Source organism: Diadema antillarum, unplaced genomic scaffold, assembly GCF_040938485.1.
Source record: "Diadema antillarum isolate AM-2024a unplaced genomic scaffold, OU_Dant_1.0 seq00002010_RagTag, whole genome shotgun sequence".
Lineage (NCBI taxonomy): Eukaryota > Metazoa > Echinodermata > Echinoidea > Diadematoida > Diadematidae > Diadema > Diadema antillarum.
Window position 1 is genome coordinate 69,091 of NW_027272665.1, and position 18,473 is coordinate 87,563.

An 18,473-nucleotide genomic window follows, 5' to 3' on the forward strand; every position below is an offset into this window, starting at 1 on the left:
TACGCACGACGGACGACGCACGACGGACGACGGACGACGCACGACGGACGACGGACGACGGACGACGCACGACGGACGCCGGACGAAGGGCGATCGCAATAGCTCACTTGAGCCTTTGGCTCAGGTGAGCTAAAAAAGGACAATTGATCAAACTTAAACAGCTGCACATAGTGATCCCTCAATTTTGTCAAGGCAAGTTACTTTTCATTTCACCTTCAGCATCTTCCGGATTTATTTGCCTGATCAGGCATTTACAGACTATGATTTTTGATAGATACATTTTCAATCAAGTAGAATCCATCAAAAACAAAACATGACTCATTCACACGGTTAGCAGCAGAAAACAAAAGACTGATGAACAAATTTACACAAGCCAATATCAATATGTTCATTATTTATTCAGATCAGTGCAAGGTCCAGTGATAGGATCTGGTAACATACACTCACAAGTTTGCCAATGTCAAGTTCATTAAATATATAATATTCATGCAATCAAATTAAGCAAGCTGGCAATATTGATAAAATGGCAGATTGCTCTAAAAAAAAAAGTACATTGTACAAGGAGCTTCACCATTAAAGTTCCTTGGTAAGTAGAACTACAAACATATCATGAGCGACACCAAGTTGCAAGTACTCTGAACAAAGATAAGAGGCCTTGTTCTACAGCTTGCAAAAGAGAAATTCAGCCTGGATATTAAACTTAACATGTCCAACACACATCTTGCACATATATCTTTCTTGTTATACATACACCACCCTTTTGAAACGCTTATCAGCAGATGTGAACAAGAACAGCTACTTGTACTGATTAGAAAAAAAGGGAGGTTAGACCACAATAATGGATACTACAGTGGACTCCCATTATAACGAAGTCCTTGGGACCGGCAGATTTCTTTTCTTATATCGAAATTTCGTTATAGCTAAAAAAAGTAAAAAATAAAAGAACATAGAGCCGATAATTTTGCGACCTGGATTTTTATTTCATTGTAACCGTGTTCATTATAACGGGAGTGCACTGTGTACAAAATATACTGTAAGTATTGAACTGTTCAACTAGTAATTCTTTAATAATTTGACAGAAGAATTGCACAATCATGTGTGTTCAGATAAGTACCAAAAATAGTAAATAAATTAGAGAAGAAAAAGTCCCAATTTCCAGAGACTCAACATTCTGACAGTACTCTCAAATCGCACATTCAAAGCTGGCTTTCACTGATTACAGTTCTGTCTGGGGGGAGGGGAACTTTTTTTTAAAGTTCCCTGCTGGATCTGGCAACTTCACCTTCTGTTTAACAGTGTAAACTGGCCTTCAAAGTAGTCTGAAGCATGTTCTTTCTTACCTACAGCTCTATTACCGACACTCTGAACTGAATGCTTTGAAGCATTTCTTTGGCTTGAGAAAGATCGGCCATTGGCAGCCACTGGAAACGTTTGCAGAGGTCGATAAAGACTCAAACGGAAACAGCCAGGATGTGGGGACTTTGTAAACGTGCAATCAAAACATGATTTCAAAACGGTTGCGTTCCAGATGGACCCTTCCACTGTCGTCAACACATTCCTTCTCTCCCCCCTCAGTAATAAAAAGAAACAAATAAAAAGCTTCCCAAACATACGCAATTCTACTGCAGCTTGAAATGTCACCGACGGTTAACAAAGGGTTATTTCAGTCACAATGCAGCCAAATCAACGCGACAAAGGTCGTGCATTTTTAAAGTCACAGAGTACCGTGGACGTTTTCACTGACTGGATGCTGGAGAGGGTTAGGGAATGATACTACCAGTGAAACAAGTCCCTCAAACTGTAAACAAACCTACTGAACAGCCTGTAGTTTCATACCTGTTTTTAAAATAGTGCTATGAACAAATGCCACACAGTGTGAACAACTTTGCACTGTATGAGTTCTTTCCTACAGTGATTTTCCTCAATTAATGTTATGCCAAAAAAAAAAAAAAACAAGAGACCCGCGGGTCTAGCGCTCACCTGAGTATCGCAAGTTCACCTTTCACGCAGTCACTAATCTAAATTATTCACAGCTCTACCAAAATTTGACGAGGCATTCTCAAGTGGAAGATGAAAATGTACAATAAGGGCCCAATTTTTTCAAGATTCCTTAATTTGGGGGAATTGGGGGCCCCCTGGGGCCCTCTGGGTGGGGCATGGTGCCCAGTTTGATAAATTGAGATCCTGACCACCTAGGGATGCTACCTGCCAAGTTTGACAAAAATCCATCATGAGGTTTTCAGGAAGAAGATGAAAATGTACAATTCAGGCCCCCATTTGGACCCTTCCAACCACCCCCCCCCCCCTACCCCCAAGAGGGGCACCCCTGGATCTCCTATGAACAAACTTGAAACTACAGTCATTAATGTACTCACTCATAGTATTATCTCAGCTCTATAACTTCTGATTCTAGAGAAGATTTTTAAAGATTCCTTCATTTGGGGGGTTTGGGCCCCCTGGGGGCCCCCTGGGCGGGGCATGGTGCCCATTTTAACAAATTGAGATCCTAACTCCCTAGGGATGCTACCTGCCAAGTTTGGTGAAAATGGGTCATGGGGTTCTCAAGAAGAAGATAAAAATGTACAATTTAGGCCCCATTAGGACCCCTCCTCACCCCCCCCCCCCCCCCCCCCCGGGTCCCAAGGGGGGCACCCCTGATTCTGCCATGAACAAACTTGAAACTACAGTCATCAATGTGCTAACTCATAGTATTAACCTAGCTCTATCACTTCTGGTTCTAGAGAAGAAGATTTTTGCGGATTCCTTAATTTTGGGGGGTTTGGGCCCCCTGGGGGCCCCCTGGGTGGGTCATGGTGCCCATTTTAACAAATGGAGTTCCTAACCCCCTAGGGATGCTACCTGCCAAGTTTGGTGAAAATGGGTCATGGAGTTCTCAAGAAGAAGATGAAAATGTACAATTTAGGCCCCATTAGAACCCTTCCCCACCCCCCTCCCCTGGGTCCCAAGGGGGGCACCCCTGATTCTGCCATGAACAAACTTGAAACTACAGTCATCAATGTACTAACTCATAGTATTAACTTAGCTCTATCACTTCTGGTTCTAGAGAAGAAGATTTTTACAGATTCCTTAATTTTGGGGGGTTTGGGCCCCCCTGGGGGCCCCCTGGGTGGGGCATGGTGCCCATTTTAACAAATTGAGTTCCTAACCCCCTAGGGATGCTACCTGCCAAGTTTGATGAAAATCGGTCATGGGGTTTTCAAGAAGAAGATGAAAATGTAAAAAGTTTACGCACGACGGACGACGGACGACGGACGACGGACGACGGACGACGGACGACGCACGACGGACGCCGGACGAAGGGCGATCGCAATAGCTCACTTGAGCCTTTGGCTCAGGTGAGCTAACTAGAAATGTCGCTATGGCGACTGGTATGCCTCCGCCATAATGCGCGATTCTCCTAATAGGTCTAGAAAGTACATGTAGACAATGTGTGATTACATTTTCACAAAATTGGCAAAATATCAAAATGACAAGTTTGTCACAAATGTGTTGGAATGTTCACCTTCCTTGACCTAGGTTTAATTGGATGAATAGGAGAGCATGTATTTGGGGATTTAAGGACTTTACCTTGACTTTGACCCATTCATACATTTATGCATTGAGTAATTTTCAAGGTATGGAGAAAAAGTGCAATTTCTGTATTGAATAGTAAATCGTTACCATTTTCATCTGGCCTTTGACCCTAAAATTCATAAGATAATCACTGTCGGGCAAAACATGCATAAATATGTAGTACGTTTCAAGATAACTTGAGCCACTTCGGAGATATGGAGGAAAAACTTAGTTCAGCACTTTCATTTGATCTTTGACCTTTTGACCTTTGAGGCAAAAACAAAAGAAAAAAAAAAACTTTCCAGAGAATTTCTATTGGGTTATACATGCATACACCAAGTTAAAAAAAAAATAATCCTGCTGGCATTGCATAAACATGACGGAAATAGTAAAATTTTGAAGTGTTGCCCTTGACCTTTGACCCCTGACCTTTGACCCATGAACCCTCAATTCTTGAGATAATCACTGCTAGTCAGTACATATACTATGTTCTATGAAGATACCTTGAACAATTTCCAAGGTACAGAGAAAAAAGGTGAAGTTTTAATATCATTACTTGACTGTTTGACCTTTGACCTTTGACCTCATGACCCAAACTTTCACCAGAGAATCTTAATTGGGTAATATATGTATACACTAAGTTTAAAGAAAATATCTTCAGGCATTGCATAGATATGGGGGAAATAGTGAAATTTTATGTATTTGACCTTGACCTTTTGACCTTTGACCTTGAGCATGTGCACCCAAAAGTTGATAGGCACAACTTCACCCCCTTATACACATACATGCCAAGTTTCATTAGGATACCTCAAAAGGTTTTGATAGTTACCCTGTCCACAAAATTAATTACGGACGGACGGAAGGACGGACGGACGGAAGGACGGACGGACGGAAGGACGGATGGACGGACAACCCGAAAACATAATGCCTCCGGCACCACTTCGTGGTGGAGGAATAAAAAAAGAATATACATGTACATGTATAATTGTCAACTGAACTGGATGGCTACCACGGTATACATTATATATGAGAAATTAAAGGCCACCTAAATCTGATTAAAGGCATCTTGCATGTGAACTTTTGCAGCTTACGTGTCTATCTTCTACAGATTTCATCTTAAAAAGAGTCTTTGCATCATGAACTATGACTGAACTTTTCCTTTCACACATTAGTTCCATTGTTTATTTTCAATACGTACCTGTTATTACAGCATATTTAATACCATTCATGGAGTTTGGGTTATTATCAAGTTAAAAAAACTAAAGATGGCATCTGTGGTGTCATAAAAAGCACGTGTCAGTATACACCACAAGAACTCCAGAAACAATCCTTTCGTTTTGTTGTTGTTTTGATGAGTGTCACACCAGCCATTTATCGGCAAAAATCTGCAACTCTTGACATAAGGTGCTTGACTAAAAATCTTTCATGTGCCTGTCCGGTTGTGAAAACATTACACACAGAAGTGATCCACATATGGGTAGCTACTTACATTTGAAAATGAATTAGGGTACACAATAAATCGAGATTCCTTTTTAACTGGCTGTGCATGCTCTCAACACATGATGACTAGCATGCATTAAGCCAATATAATGTATGAATGAATTAGTAGTAAGACAGAACCTGGGTCTTAATTCACCAGAACTTACGTCTATTACCAGGGGCAGATCCAGGAATTCTGTAAGGGGGGGGGGGGGGGGGGGGGGCAAAACTAATATTTCTGAAGCCACTTCCAGGTTTCATTTCATTTTTTTTAAAATTTCTTTTGTTCTTACCAAAAAATAAAGGGGGGCGTGCGCCGGGTGTGCCCCCCTCTGGATCCGGCACTGATTACTGGCACTGATTACCATCACTGTGGACCCATCATACACAATGTCACCAACATTATGAAATGATGGTCTTGAAAGGGTTACAGGGACTTAAAGGGACTGTACTAATCCATCTAAATTTCATTTAATTCCACAGAGTACCAAAGTGATGATGTCACAGTCCCTATCGACAAATCACTGCTGGTCCAAAACGAGATATCCTTGCACAAGGCTTCAGGCAGTGGGTTGGAACTGGCTACGAGCATTGTCAGCAACAGCTGTGCTCACAGATATCTGGGCCACTACTGTACGCGAGGTTGTTTAGAACCAAGCTCCATGGTGTTGAATGACCATGACATCACACGATGGCACCCTATGTCATTCATGTACAATAGTATTTGCATTCACATTCTCTTATTTTCCTACAATGTGATTCTGAAATGAAAACAAAGTGACAACAACATACCATCCCTATTGCCATTTTGATATTACATTGATTTACACTGTACTTCATCTAATTTCCATACATGACTGCAACCAATATCGTGGCTCTGTGAACACCAGGGAAACTTGAGAATGCCATAACAATCAATTGCATTTACCTCGGATGCCACTGAAACTGGCACCATCTCCTTCCTGTGAGTTCACTGTAAGGATCTATAAAGTCAATTTCATTATGGCATTGACTTTCATTTCCTTCGGACATGTGCTGCACAAAACACTCCTCTGCACTCAGAACAATCTCTGCTACAAATTCATTCCTGGTGTACTAAGCAGTGTTGCTATACAAGATAAGGGACAAAAGAATAATTTCAATCACCATGACATGTACTTTGTTTGTTAGGTTTTACTATTCCCACTGTGTTCTTTATCAACGAATAATTTTCTTGCAGTTGCTTGCACTTTGTTCACAAGGACTTAAAAATTGTGAATGGTACTTCTTCTTTTTTATGTGTGGTAAAAGTACAAACAAACAAACAAGCAATTACGAGTTTTATGTATGCTGACAAATAATATGTGAAATAAATTATATGTCAGGGACAAAGTCAAACAAAAATAGCTGGCAACGTAAAATTCAGATATGAAAACCTGCTGTCTGTAGATACACTGATCCTCGAAATTACTTTTCTAAAGCTTGCAGAGTGAAGACATCTGAATGCAGACTTTAAATCCAGAAATAAATTGTAATCAGTACAAACTTTGACAGCAGTAACAGCACACCAATGATAACTATGAATGCGCTACAGTATTTTGACTTGAAACACATTGAAAATTAAAGGAGACTATGCTGTATATATGGATTTATATCAAGTGACCAATTAGTCGTACATGTCTCCAGCAAAAGGGCTGCAGGGAGGTACCTTCAAGGTGTATCGAAGACTTGTGAATCACGCGAGTCTTTTCGTTGTTTTCTTTCATTTTTTTGATGACTGCATGCAGTACATAACCTTCCATAGCAATACAGGAAACAACTTCCACAGGCTGACATTATGCTACATGGATGTACTAATCTACAGATTTCTCAGTAACACGACACATGCGAATAGCAGAATCAAGATACTGGTTTGTAGAACATCTTCTAAAAACTAAGATCACTATCAAACTCCTCTCTAGTATATTTCACGCACATGAAAGTCGATGAGAATGCATGACTGGACCCGTCTTTATCTCAAGAAAATTGCAGAATTTCTTTCAGGTGAAATGTTAATAGTGGACTCATATTGACAATGTACACTAATATAACGGACCATCATTATAGCAAAGCATTTTTTCAAACTTTCTTCAAATTTCATAGTTTTTTCAAGTCTTGATGAACAGCTTTTGATACCATAACAAAGTGATTTCACTGGTCGAAAGGTTTTCTCGTTCTCTTTCAAATCTATTTTTGCAAGTCTAGTATATCGATGAATCTGCTTCTGAAATATTATGCGTCAAAGTAGCCAATGGAGAGTGTGGTGTAATATTACATCGTTGCTCTATATTCAAATCAGGATTTCATAAACTAGCATGACACACCACAGTGCATACATGGATAAAACACCTGTGTGCATGCATGGGACTGTAGCATGTTGTATAGACACATTAACTTTAATATCCAATCACAATACCCTATTGCAGGGATACCAACCTTGTACACAGCTTTGTACAATTTTATAGTACAATGTACTGAGGGTCCACTGAAATGTATATTTTTGGTGAAAAACAGTTTTGTTTACCTTTCTTGCAATATTTGTAGCAATACATTTTGGGAAAAATAGTATTTTTCATGAAACCTGCAATATTTCTGCCACCCCCTCCCCCAATAAAATACTGAAAAAAAAACCTTAAAAAAACCAAACAAACCAAACAAAACTATCAGTTGGCATCTGTGCTGTTGGAACCGATTAAGAGATGTGACCTCAGTCACGATCAGCAAAAATTCTTTCGGGCGAATCACTGCTCATCTGCATGAATTTTTGAGTATTCTTCCTAAGAGACTGTCAGTGGTTATAAAAAGCAACTAAGACAACACATCAGCATCATGTGCATGTAAGACATCATTATTAATATTATTATACGACTCATTCTGGATGGATGGATGGATGGATGGATGGATGGATGGATGAAACAAAGGAGGAAGAAACAAGATGCTAGATGTTGTATGCACCACAATTTCATATCAACATCATACCGGTACTTTTCTCCAAAAATCAGTTGAATTCTTTGTTCCCTTCTCTGGAAGCCCACACAAGCTCCATACAATGGAGGGCAAGGGGGTAAGTGGAGGGAAAATAATGATCAGTTAAATGACATTTCACGAAATATTCATTTTAAGATCTAACTAGAAGCGCATTTAGAGAGCACAGACATCCACCAAGTAGCTCATTTCCACCCATACAAACATGCTTAAAAAATATCGCCCAATTCCCAAGATTTGTACCTCATCAGCTGCCTGCTGCGCGGTGCCTTGAGCAGAGCACGCACCTTAGTGCAAACCTCAAATATGCGCAGCTTAAACTCCCAAGTACTTTGACCCCATTCGCCAAAAGATTAAAAAATTCTTCAAAAATTCATACAATTCCCAGATCACTACCAAAATTGATTTGTCTGTTCCTTGTGTCATTATCAACTTTTCCTGGAAGTTTCATTCAAATCTGTTCACAACTTTCTGAGTTATTTTGCAAACAGACAAACAAACAAACAAACCAACGCTGATAAAAACATATCCGCCTTGGCGGAGGTAATAACTAGCATGCTTGGCAGTGAGAGCGTGAAGCACAGGGTGACATATCTCCATAAGCCCTGTATGTATTACGTTACCATATGTAGAAATGCCGCTCATCTGTGAATAAGACATAAGACTGTAGGCAGAAGGGGGACAACAGTTTTTCAGCTACAATTGTGTACAACACCATGAAGTTCTACCAGTGTCTCTTATGTATTCTCCAAGTGCCCTTTATCGCTTGTAGGCTTGCCGTCAGGAGCGAGAGAACATCAAATTTCACTGTAAGAGATCTACAGCTGCAGTATCAAGCAGGCGCTGGAATGCTGTTGTGGACTTTCTACACAAGCCTTTATACCAAGCTAAAATGGCCCATTCCTGTTTGAGATTCCTTCCATAGGCAGTGGTCCACGTCCATACATCAAGGGGGGGGGGGGGGGGGGGGGCTTTCTAGAAGCTATATATAATACCATTTTATAATACATTCAACCCAACAAGGATAAGTGCATTCCATTGAAAATGTGCCTCATTTCAAGAGAAAGTTGAATTTCACTGCTTTTGCGGTGCTGTTATGTATACCTTCACTTCCAGTATTCCAAGTAATTGTATTCAGTTATCCCAGAGGTATTACTTCATTTCTAGCCATGTCTCTGGGTGGTAACTGGATCCCACTTTCATGAGTCACGCACCATCTCTCCTTGGAAATTTATGAATAGTTAAGAGAGTCTAAAAAAAGATGCATCACCTAAAATGAAAGTACCTGCAGGTTTTCCTTATAATGTGTAACACAGTAATTATTCATTGTTCATATGAGGTTCTAAGTCAGATCAACACGGGCTAACTTTACAATCTGTGAGCACCTTCTCATCATTCTTTCTGGAAAGGGTAGTCTGCGATTTCAGAATTTGTTATTTCATTGCACTTTCAAAACAAAACCTATGACAAGTATGAAAAAAAGGTCAAAATTTCTTGTCAATATGCCACTGCCAAAAGAGTGAAAACAAAGACTGCTAGAAGATATAATCAGAACTTTTGATCCTCCATATCAGTCAAAAAGTACTTATAATGTTATATCTGACTCAATTTGCAATTATTTTGGAGTGCAGTAAACTCTGTTACTACTTTGAGAATACTAAATGTGCATTCAGTTAGAAACCTTTGTGCATGATTCAATAATGCCTCTGGCATCTTTCAGGGCAATGTATGTATTATTATAATTCATTTCACTCACAAATATTACTGAGGAAATACAAAATACAAATTCCATTTATGCTGTTAAAAATTCCAACAACATTTAAACAGCTCAACATTGCACAGGCGCATACAAGACAAAACAAAAATAAAATAGATTCAATATCTCTTTGAAATCCTGTTCAAAGCTAAACCATGGTAGTAGCTGCTTGCAGTTGTAAGACACTTCTGTTTTAAGTATCACAAATATTTGGTTTGGAGTCTAGGACGCATCTGCTTCTGAATACCAATATCCATTCAACCCGTTTAGCGTGCAACTTTGGAAGATGACATATTAGCGTGTACCGTACCCAACACTGATGCCAGACACTGACACCTGAATAACACAAACATTTTTTTTTCAAAAAGACAATTCACAGATCCAGTTTTAAGTTCTTTCTTTGGGTTTGCAGCCGACTCTTCAAGAAACCTGCAAGTTGCTGATGAGCTTTGACGCTAACTCAACGTCACTGCGATGCCTGCTGAGTCCGTCATCGATTCGTAGCCTGTCCAAGTGGAGGTCATCAAGTGACTTGGAGCGGGGTAGAGAGATGGTCGGCACACTTAGTGAGGGAGCCTTCTCGGCTGCCTCCGTACTGGGACTTCGGTATTTCCGCCCGTTCCCATTGTAATCTGTCTGTGGATCGTCAAAAAAGACGTCATCCTCTAAACTGGTTGAAAGGTACGACTTCATCTTGCGTGAATGGGAGACCTTCGGTCTGTAGGGGACCGAGTAGGGCTTCCTCTGGTATCGACACCGCGGCCGATGAGTCCTCACAACGCGGTGTTCACTTACAAGGGCCGACGACGAAGGATAACCGTGGGAGGCACTCAAGCTCTTTTCTGCTTCCATGACGCCGTTCATCTGGCCGCCACCCTTGCTGCTCCGTCGGGTGATCGGGTGACTGCTACTGGAGAGGACGGAGCCCACACACGTCACAAACTGCGGGTTCATCTTCACAACGTGAAAGCTTGATGACGGGGACGCCGAGGCAGCTGCAGCGCTGGCAGTGGCAGACTTCTCACGAAGGAAATCCCTCCTACTCTCAGTCACAATGCTGAGCATTCCCAGTTCGTTCAAGGCCGAGTCCAACTCCATTCTCACTTCTTGTCAAATGTCCTAAAAACAAAAATATCAAACATTGCTTTGGCACTGGCTAATGATAGTAACTCTTACACCATGCATGTACAAGAACCCACTTTACTTCTCTTGTAAAGTAGAATCTATAGTAGAGGGTGAAATTCCATAATATGATGAAACCCACCAGTGAAGTGGCCACACATGAAAACCGGCTGATAATCTGCACGAATCTTCAGGACCAAAGATTCAGGACTGAAGATTACCTGGATGCATGGCTCCAGAAAGAAAAACTCCCATTCAATGTGCTTATCTCAATCACAACTGTGGAGACACAAGTTGACATAATTAAATTTATGCATGTATTTTAATGGTTATGTTAGAATTGTCTACAAAGTTCATGATAACAATCTCAACCCTATAAACAGTAGGGGGTCTATTTATAAAATCTTTTGTACGATGACAATGTACCAAGTTTCTGACGCTACCTACATTGGTTTTTGTTTCATTGTGTTTCTTCATGCAATATGCAATTTAGATGTGTGCTTATATGCCTTCGAAAGTCATTGAAAATGTTGTGATTACCCGAGAGTCCAATCGATTCAACTATTACATAGTAAATGGGTGTGTTCATGTGGATGGTCGGGTACATTTTTTTTTTTTTTTTTTTTTGTACTCAACTGTATCTGTGGGTAGTTAGCTAACCACTGATGAACCAGTGCAGCACAGCAGTATCAAAGTGGCAGTATGACCAGCAACAGCGCAAAGAACAATGCGATTGCATGATTTGATGAACAGACTCACAGTAAATTATATCATATATTTCAACCAAAATAAAATTGATCATAACTTCTTACCTCGATGGAAGAAAACGAACACGAATTTCTTGACAAATATCGCTCTTCCAACACCATCTCAGTTGTCTCTCAGCCACACAAGGTCCAATCGGTTTCACATGATGACTTGCCTTGCCTTGCCTTGCTTGCTCACTGTAGATACCCTTGCTGATGATACACGCTGCGGCTAGCTCCTATCACATGTGCACTTTCTACCGCACCTGTATGCACAGGGCAAGATTGTCATAGCTGTGTTGATATTCGACAGTCAAAGCCACAAGGCACTGGTTTGATTACTTAGTACGTGCATATCGCGGTATTCCCACGGAGAATCGCGCACCAACGAGAAAACATAAACAACAGTGCACCCTCTACGCCCCAACCCATAGCTTTGGCGGGCAATTGGATTGTACCAAAATATGTAGGGGGTGATGCACAAAAAGCTATATATATTTCTTTCAAGTACCCTTTTTAAAATCAACATGAATATGAAAACTGACTTAAATAAATAAGATATTTTTGATAAAAATCTCTTGTTTTTAACTCTTATGATACCGATTCCAACGTATTGCAAAATAATGACAATTTTTTAGCCACAAAATATTGAGATATTCCAATCCATTGCATAGCACGCAATCCTACTACACAGACTGCACAGTACACTGCGCGGCTGCCCGTGCAAGAACTCGGCGACATGCCGCGTTGTTTGTGTTGACGCTCCGAAACTGAACGCTGGAGCACTACGATCAATCTACGTGTAACTTGATTGCGTGCTATCTTGATTGCGTGCTATGCATGCATCCGTGTGTTACCCATGCTGTATGCAGAAGTGCAGTCACATGTGTATCAGCAAATGCGCACACAGGTCTTACATAGTGGCAGTGTTACGGCTTGATCTAAACAAATCTATGCGATATGGAACTTGAACTTTCCCACATCAAAGAACGATGCATTTCCCGTGAGAAGATATGAGTCCTGTGAAGTCTTACGAAATTTGTAAGGTAAGACTCATGATCGTGCAGTTCTTCGTAACATGTTCAGGGTTTCAGTCTTCAGAGAGTGAGCTTTCGTTCGCTGGACCGCTGGACGCTGCGCGCTGATTGTGATATTGCGTCAGCATCATCAACATGGCATGGTCCATGTAATGGACCATGGATGGATAGACCTAGTCGCCAGTCGGTGTTGAACTTAAAAATGGTGCTAATTATTCAGTTCGAGATCATTTATTGTTCTATGGTCTACTACCATGTAGAATCTACAGTACTGTAGTAAAACAAAATGGATACGGAAATACATTTTTTTATTTCAGTCCGGGAAACCCGCTCATGAGGACCGCTCCCCCGTAAGAGGACTGCCCTCGCCTCATGTAATGATATGAGGACCCCGGGGCTCCTCATACTGACCCCGGGGGGAAGTCCTCACGAGGACCCCTATTCACTTCTTTTTCATCTCACATCTGACGTATAAATTGTTGCAACTTTGCACGGTGATTTTTTGTTACACACACATGTCCACTATCCAGATGAAAAGAAGAAAAAAATCCTGTCTGTTTTTTTCTTCAAAAATTTAGTTTTAATCAACCGATGCAGAGCGCCCATCAAAACACGAGCGCCAACGTGTTCGCACAATGCCAGACTGCCGCACCTAGCGGCCTGATCCGTCTAAATATTTTCAGTGCTTTTTCTGCGGCTCGCACATCTCCGCGCGTGAATCAGCTTCGTGAAGCTGAAGTCTGACATCTTTTCACACAAATTCGTAACGAGAAAAATGAAATCAGTACTAACCTGATCTTGTACATATATTCCAAATTACTATTCCACACTGATAGAGTAGGTGGGTACTCCAGTTTGTTAGCAAACTAATCACTTTGTAGGTATGACGAGTTCACTTCCTTTGTCAATTCTGCGCCGTCCGCTAATTTTTGCCAGTTTTGGCGTTTTCCTGGAATCATCCCGCGGTGCGACGTCACATCACATCACACATCCAGCACATCCAGACAGCGCGCAAGCTGAGAGATTTTCAGAGCGAACTTGCGCGCTGTCTGTATGTGCTATGGGGATGCGTGATGTGATGTGACGTCTCGTCGCGGGATTCCAGAAAAAGCGCCCAAAGTTTAGCGGACGGCGGAATTGACGAAGAAAGTGAACCCATCATACCTACAAAGTGATTAGTTTGCTAACAAACTGGAGTACTCGCCTACCTTATCAGTGTGGAATAGTAATTTGGAATATATGCACAAGATCAGGTTAGTACTGATTTCATTTTTCTCGTTATGAATTTGTGTAAAAAGTTGTCAGACTTCAGCTTCACGAGGCTGATTCGCGCGTGGAGATGTGCGAGCCGCAGAAAAAAGCACCAAAAATATTTAGACGGATCAGGCCGCTAGGTGCGGCAGTCTGGCATTGTGCGAACACGCTGGCGCCCGTGTTTTGATGGGCGCTCTGCATTGGTTGATTAAAACTCAATTTTTGAAGAAAAAAACAGACAGGATTTTTTCTTCTTTTCATCATGAATAGTGGACATGTGTGTGTAACAAAAAATCACCGTGCAAAGTTGCGACAATTTATACGTCAGATGTGAGATGAAAAAGAAGTGAATAGGGGTCCTCGTGAGGACTTCCCCTCGGGGTCAGTATGAGGAGCCCTGGGGTCCTCATGAGGCGGGGGCAGTCCTCTTACAGGGGAGCGGTCCTCATGAGCGGGTTTCCCGGACTGATTTACGCTTCAAGTAGCTAGTAGTAGTCCGGGAGCCAGCGGGGGTCAGCCTAGCTGAAAAGGTTACCAATTTTTATGTGTATAGCAATTTACTATGCCCCTGAGTATGGAAATGCACGTCTGGCTGGTCATCGGTGGTGGGTGTGGCCAGGAGGGCCACAAAAAGGACCCCCCAAAATTAGGCTAGCCTAGCTGGAAAAGTAACCCCATGAAAACAACTGGAACTTGTTCGTTACACTTACAGGATAAATGAATGACCATTGCCAGACGTTTTAAGTGGTGGGGGGTAGCCGCCAGACGCTCTTAAAGGCCCAACTCCAGCTAGGCTAGCCTAGCTGAAAAAGTAACCTCATGAAAACCACTGGAACTTGTTCGTTACACTTACAGGATAAATGAATGACCATTGCCAGACGTTTTAAGTGGTGGGGGGTAGCCGCCAGACGCCCTTAAAGACCCAAATTTTTCCAGCTAGGCTAGCCTAGCTGAAAAAGTAACCTCATGAAACCCACTGGAACTTGTTCGTTACACTTACAGGATAAATGAATGACCATTGCCAGACGTTTTAAGTGGTGGGGGGTAGCCGCCAGACGCCCTTAAAGACCCAAATTTTTCCAGCTAGGCTAGCCTAGCTGAAAAAGTAACCTAATGTAACCCATTGGAACTTGTTCGTTACACTTACAGGATAAATGAATGACCATTGCCAGACGTTTTAAGTGGTGGGGGGTAGCCGCCAGACGCCCTTAAAGACCAAACTTTTTCCAGCTATAGGCTTGCCTAGCTGAACAAGTAACCTTGTGAAACCCACTGGAACTTGTTCTTTACACTTACAGGATATATGCATGAGCGTTGCGAGACGTTTTAAATGGTGGTGGTGGTGGTGTGGGGGGGGGGGGGGGGGGGGTAGCCGCCAGACGCCCTCAAAGACCCAATTTTACCAGCTAGACTAGCCTATATATAGCTGAACCTCCTGAAACCCACTGGAATTTGTTCTTGTGATACACTCAAAGGATAATTGAATGATTGTTGCCAGACAATAGCCGCCAGACGCCCCAAAGACCAAACTCTTACCAGCTAGGCTAGCCTAGCTGAAAATTAGGAAAGTAATCCCATGAAACCCACTGGAACTTGTTCTTACACTTACAGAATAAATGCATGACCGTTGCCAGACGCTTTAAGTGGTGGGGCGTAGCCCCCAGACGCTCTCAAAGACCCAATTTTACCAGCTATAAGGTTCACATATTCCAGAAATGATAGCAGTGTAATTCCATAACAATACCGCTTGCTTGCGAGTTCACCTGTCTATAATCTATGGATGCCTTATTCTTTTGTTCTGCTTCCTTGAGCCCCAACTCATGCATTCTTATGGTGACTTTCCCATGTCATCATCCTTGTTCATTGCAATTTGTTCTATTTTTTGAAAATATTCTTATTCTTCATCCCAATTATCACAAATTCTGAAACTCTGTCCTGAGTATAACTAATTCATAGTTGTACAAATGTAAAAATCTGAGAATCACCCGGAGGTCTCCTTTAATGGGGGAGTTTCTTGAGCGCACAGGGAAACATGCTTTGAAATATCAATAGGGCAAGTGTTGAGACGAAATACTGTAGAAATATGAGAATATACAGTGCCGTGGTTTTGGTAGAAGAAGTAGGGTATCTGTATTTGTCCTCAGTGATAACCAAAAAATTATTAGGAAAAAATAATAGACATCCAAAAAGAATTGCCCAATCAAACATGTCGGGATTTTTCTCAAACATCAGTGTTCTCATTTTCTTTGCAGTGTAAAACAAAAATAAAAAACAAAAAACAAAAAAACAGGGCCGGGTACAGTATCCGGATGGAAATTGGTGGGATGGGCGTAAACCCGCGGGTATTATAACATACTGACGTGAAAAAAAAAACAAGACCAAAAACTACTTTCTTTCTGTACCCTGGGGAGAAATATTCATCAATTGCATTTTGGAAATGTTGAAAATCACAACTTTTGATGAAATTGTCAGTATCTCTTCTTATATGAAGGGTTTTTTTAATAATTAAGTTTCTTTCCTCTATGACCATGATAAAACAAACCCCTGATGATTAAAACAAAAGACAATCAAAACTTGGCAAATGAACTCTTTGGACATTAGCAAAAGGGAATACATTAACAGTTTTTGCAAACACTTTATACAATTGTCTAATACTCCATCAAGCTCATAAAAAATACAATTCTACTGCAACAAGAAATCCATTCAGTAAGACTCGTCCCCGGTGTACATAGCTTAAAATGCCAACTTTTAAAAAATAATTCCCCAGCTCTTAAATTTACTTTAAAAAGGGGAAGTAAAGCTCAACACCTTTGGCCTATGACTTTTTAGGTACCGTATCACCTTACGGTTGAGGAGATGGGTAAAGAAAAATTATTAACGAAATAAAACTTATAGGAACATGCTTCACATGACCTCACCGTTTTCTTCTCTTAAGAAAGAAACGAAATCTGAAAATTGTTCAAGAGTGTTTTTGAACATAGTACATTGCAAAAGCAGAAAAAATCTGTGTTTTTAAGAAACATAACTCACAACAACAAGGAATTCCTGTCGTGTCTAGTATTGCACGTTTTTGGTTTGGAGGGTTTTGGATGCTAATATTTCAAGACAAGTTTATGCTCCGGCACTTCAACGAACTTAAATGTAAAGTAATAATCAACCTCTCTTGCCAATAAACTCAACATTTGCTGTTCTTCAGTAAAGCATATGACAGAAACATATGAGAAACATGTCTAAAATTCATATGAATAAGCTCACAGCAACAACAAAAATATTATGTTATCTATAAACTAATACTGCATGTACTTAGTTTCGAGGGATTAAGATGCAAAATGTTATGACAAAAGCCCCTACGTGGCTACCAGCAATTAAACATCCTTCAACTTCTTTAGCAAATGAGCTCATGTGTATCATCTTCTTGTTGAGAAGACGAAGATGAGTAATGATAAAATAAACAAACTATCAACTTTCCTTAACATGTTTTACATGAAATCATTATTGCCTTCTCGTAACGAAATTGAAAAAACCAGAACATCTGAAATTGTTCAAAATCGCTTCTTGATAACGATGAAAGTAAAGAAAACTTAGTGTTTGTAACCACTATGACACGTGTCTACAGATCTGTCATGCTCATAAGAAACGTAACTCACAGGAATATAATTTTATACAGTAAGTACTTGGTTTGGAGGACATTTAGATGCCAACTTTTCAAGAATAATACACCAGCACTGACATTAACTGATGAAAAAAAGGAATGCTCAGCTTCTTTATCCAATTAGCTCGTAGGTAATTCCTTGTAGTTGAAAAAAAAAAACGAGTACACATAAAAATATAGACTTCCCGTAACATATTGTATCACAGGTCATGATCTCCACATTTGCTCCTCTTAACTTAAAAGAAATAAATATATATTTAAATTTGTTTTAAATGACCTTTAAACAACATGAAGAAAAAATTCTGTGTCTGCAAAGGCTTGACACGTGTCTAATGCTGGGTCACGCTCATATTAACCGTAGCTCACAGGAACAAGGAATTCACGTGTGTATAAAATAATACTGCAGAGAGGGTGCAAAGTTGAACCCTTTATTGAGGGTGCGAAAATGTTCCCTTGGGTACATCTTTCCACCCACACTAAGTGGTGCTAGATTGCACCTCTTCTTGAGGGTGCATCTTTCCACCCACACTAAGTGGTGCTAAGTTGCACCTTTCTTGAGGGTGCGATCTTGCACCCTTTACCTTTCGGCGCACCTTTGCACCCCGTGAAGCCTTTACATCTTGGTGCAACTTTACATCCTTTCGTGAGGGTGCAAGGAAACACCCAAAGTTCCAAGATTGTGCCTTGTTTTGAGGGTGCAATCTTGGAACTTTGGGTGCTACTTTGCACCCGCAAGAAAGGGTGAAAGTTACACCCTCGGGAGCAACTTTGCCCCCTTGAAAAAGGCGTAACCTCGTACCTTTAGGTGCAACTTTACGCCCGAAGGATGCAAGAATGTACCCTCTCTTGAG

General features: G+C 40.9%; 2 protein-coding genes across 2 annotated transcripts in view; one reads left to right on the forward strand and one right to left on the reverse strand.

Annotated features, from left to right (window-relative positions):
- Positions 1 to 10,231: 10,231 nt before the first annotated feature.
- On the reverse strand, positions 10,232 to 12,020 carry LOC139713594 (uncharacterized). Its single transcript, XM_071625301.1, has 2 exons — positions 11,746 to 12,020; positions 10,232 to 10,930 (listed from the first exon to the last, which is right to left on the reverse strand). Exon 2 carries the CDS (start codon positions 10,907 to 10,909, stop codon positions 10,232 to 10,234), a length of 678 nt encoding a protein of 225 aa, XP_071481402.1. The 5' UTR covers positions 10,910 to 10,930; positions 11,746 to 12,020.
- Positions 12,021 to 12,610: 590 nt separating this feature from the next.
- LOC139713595 (uncharacterized) overlaps positions 12,611 to 18,473 on the forward strand; it is a 44,675-nt gene continuing 38,812 nt past the window's right edge. The window contains exon 1 of the mRNA XM_071625302.1: positions 12,611 to 12,725. The gene's annotated coding sequence lies outside the window, so the exon portion shown is untranslated. The remainder of the gene's footprint in view (positions 12,726 to 18,473) is intronic.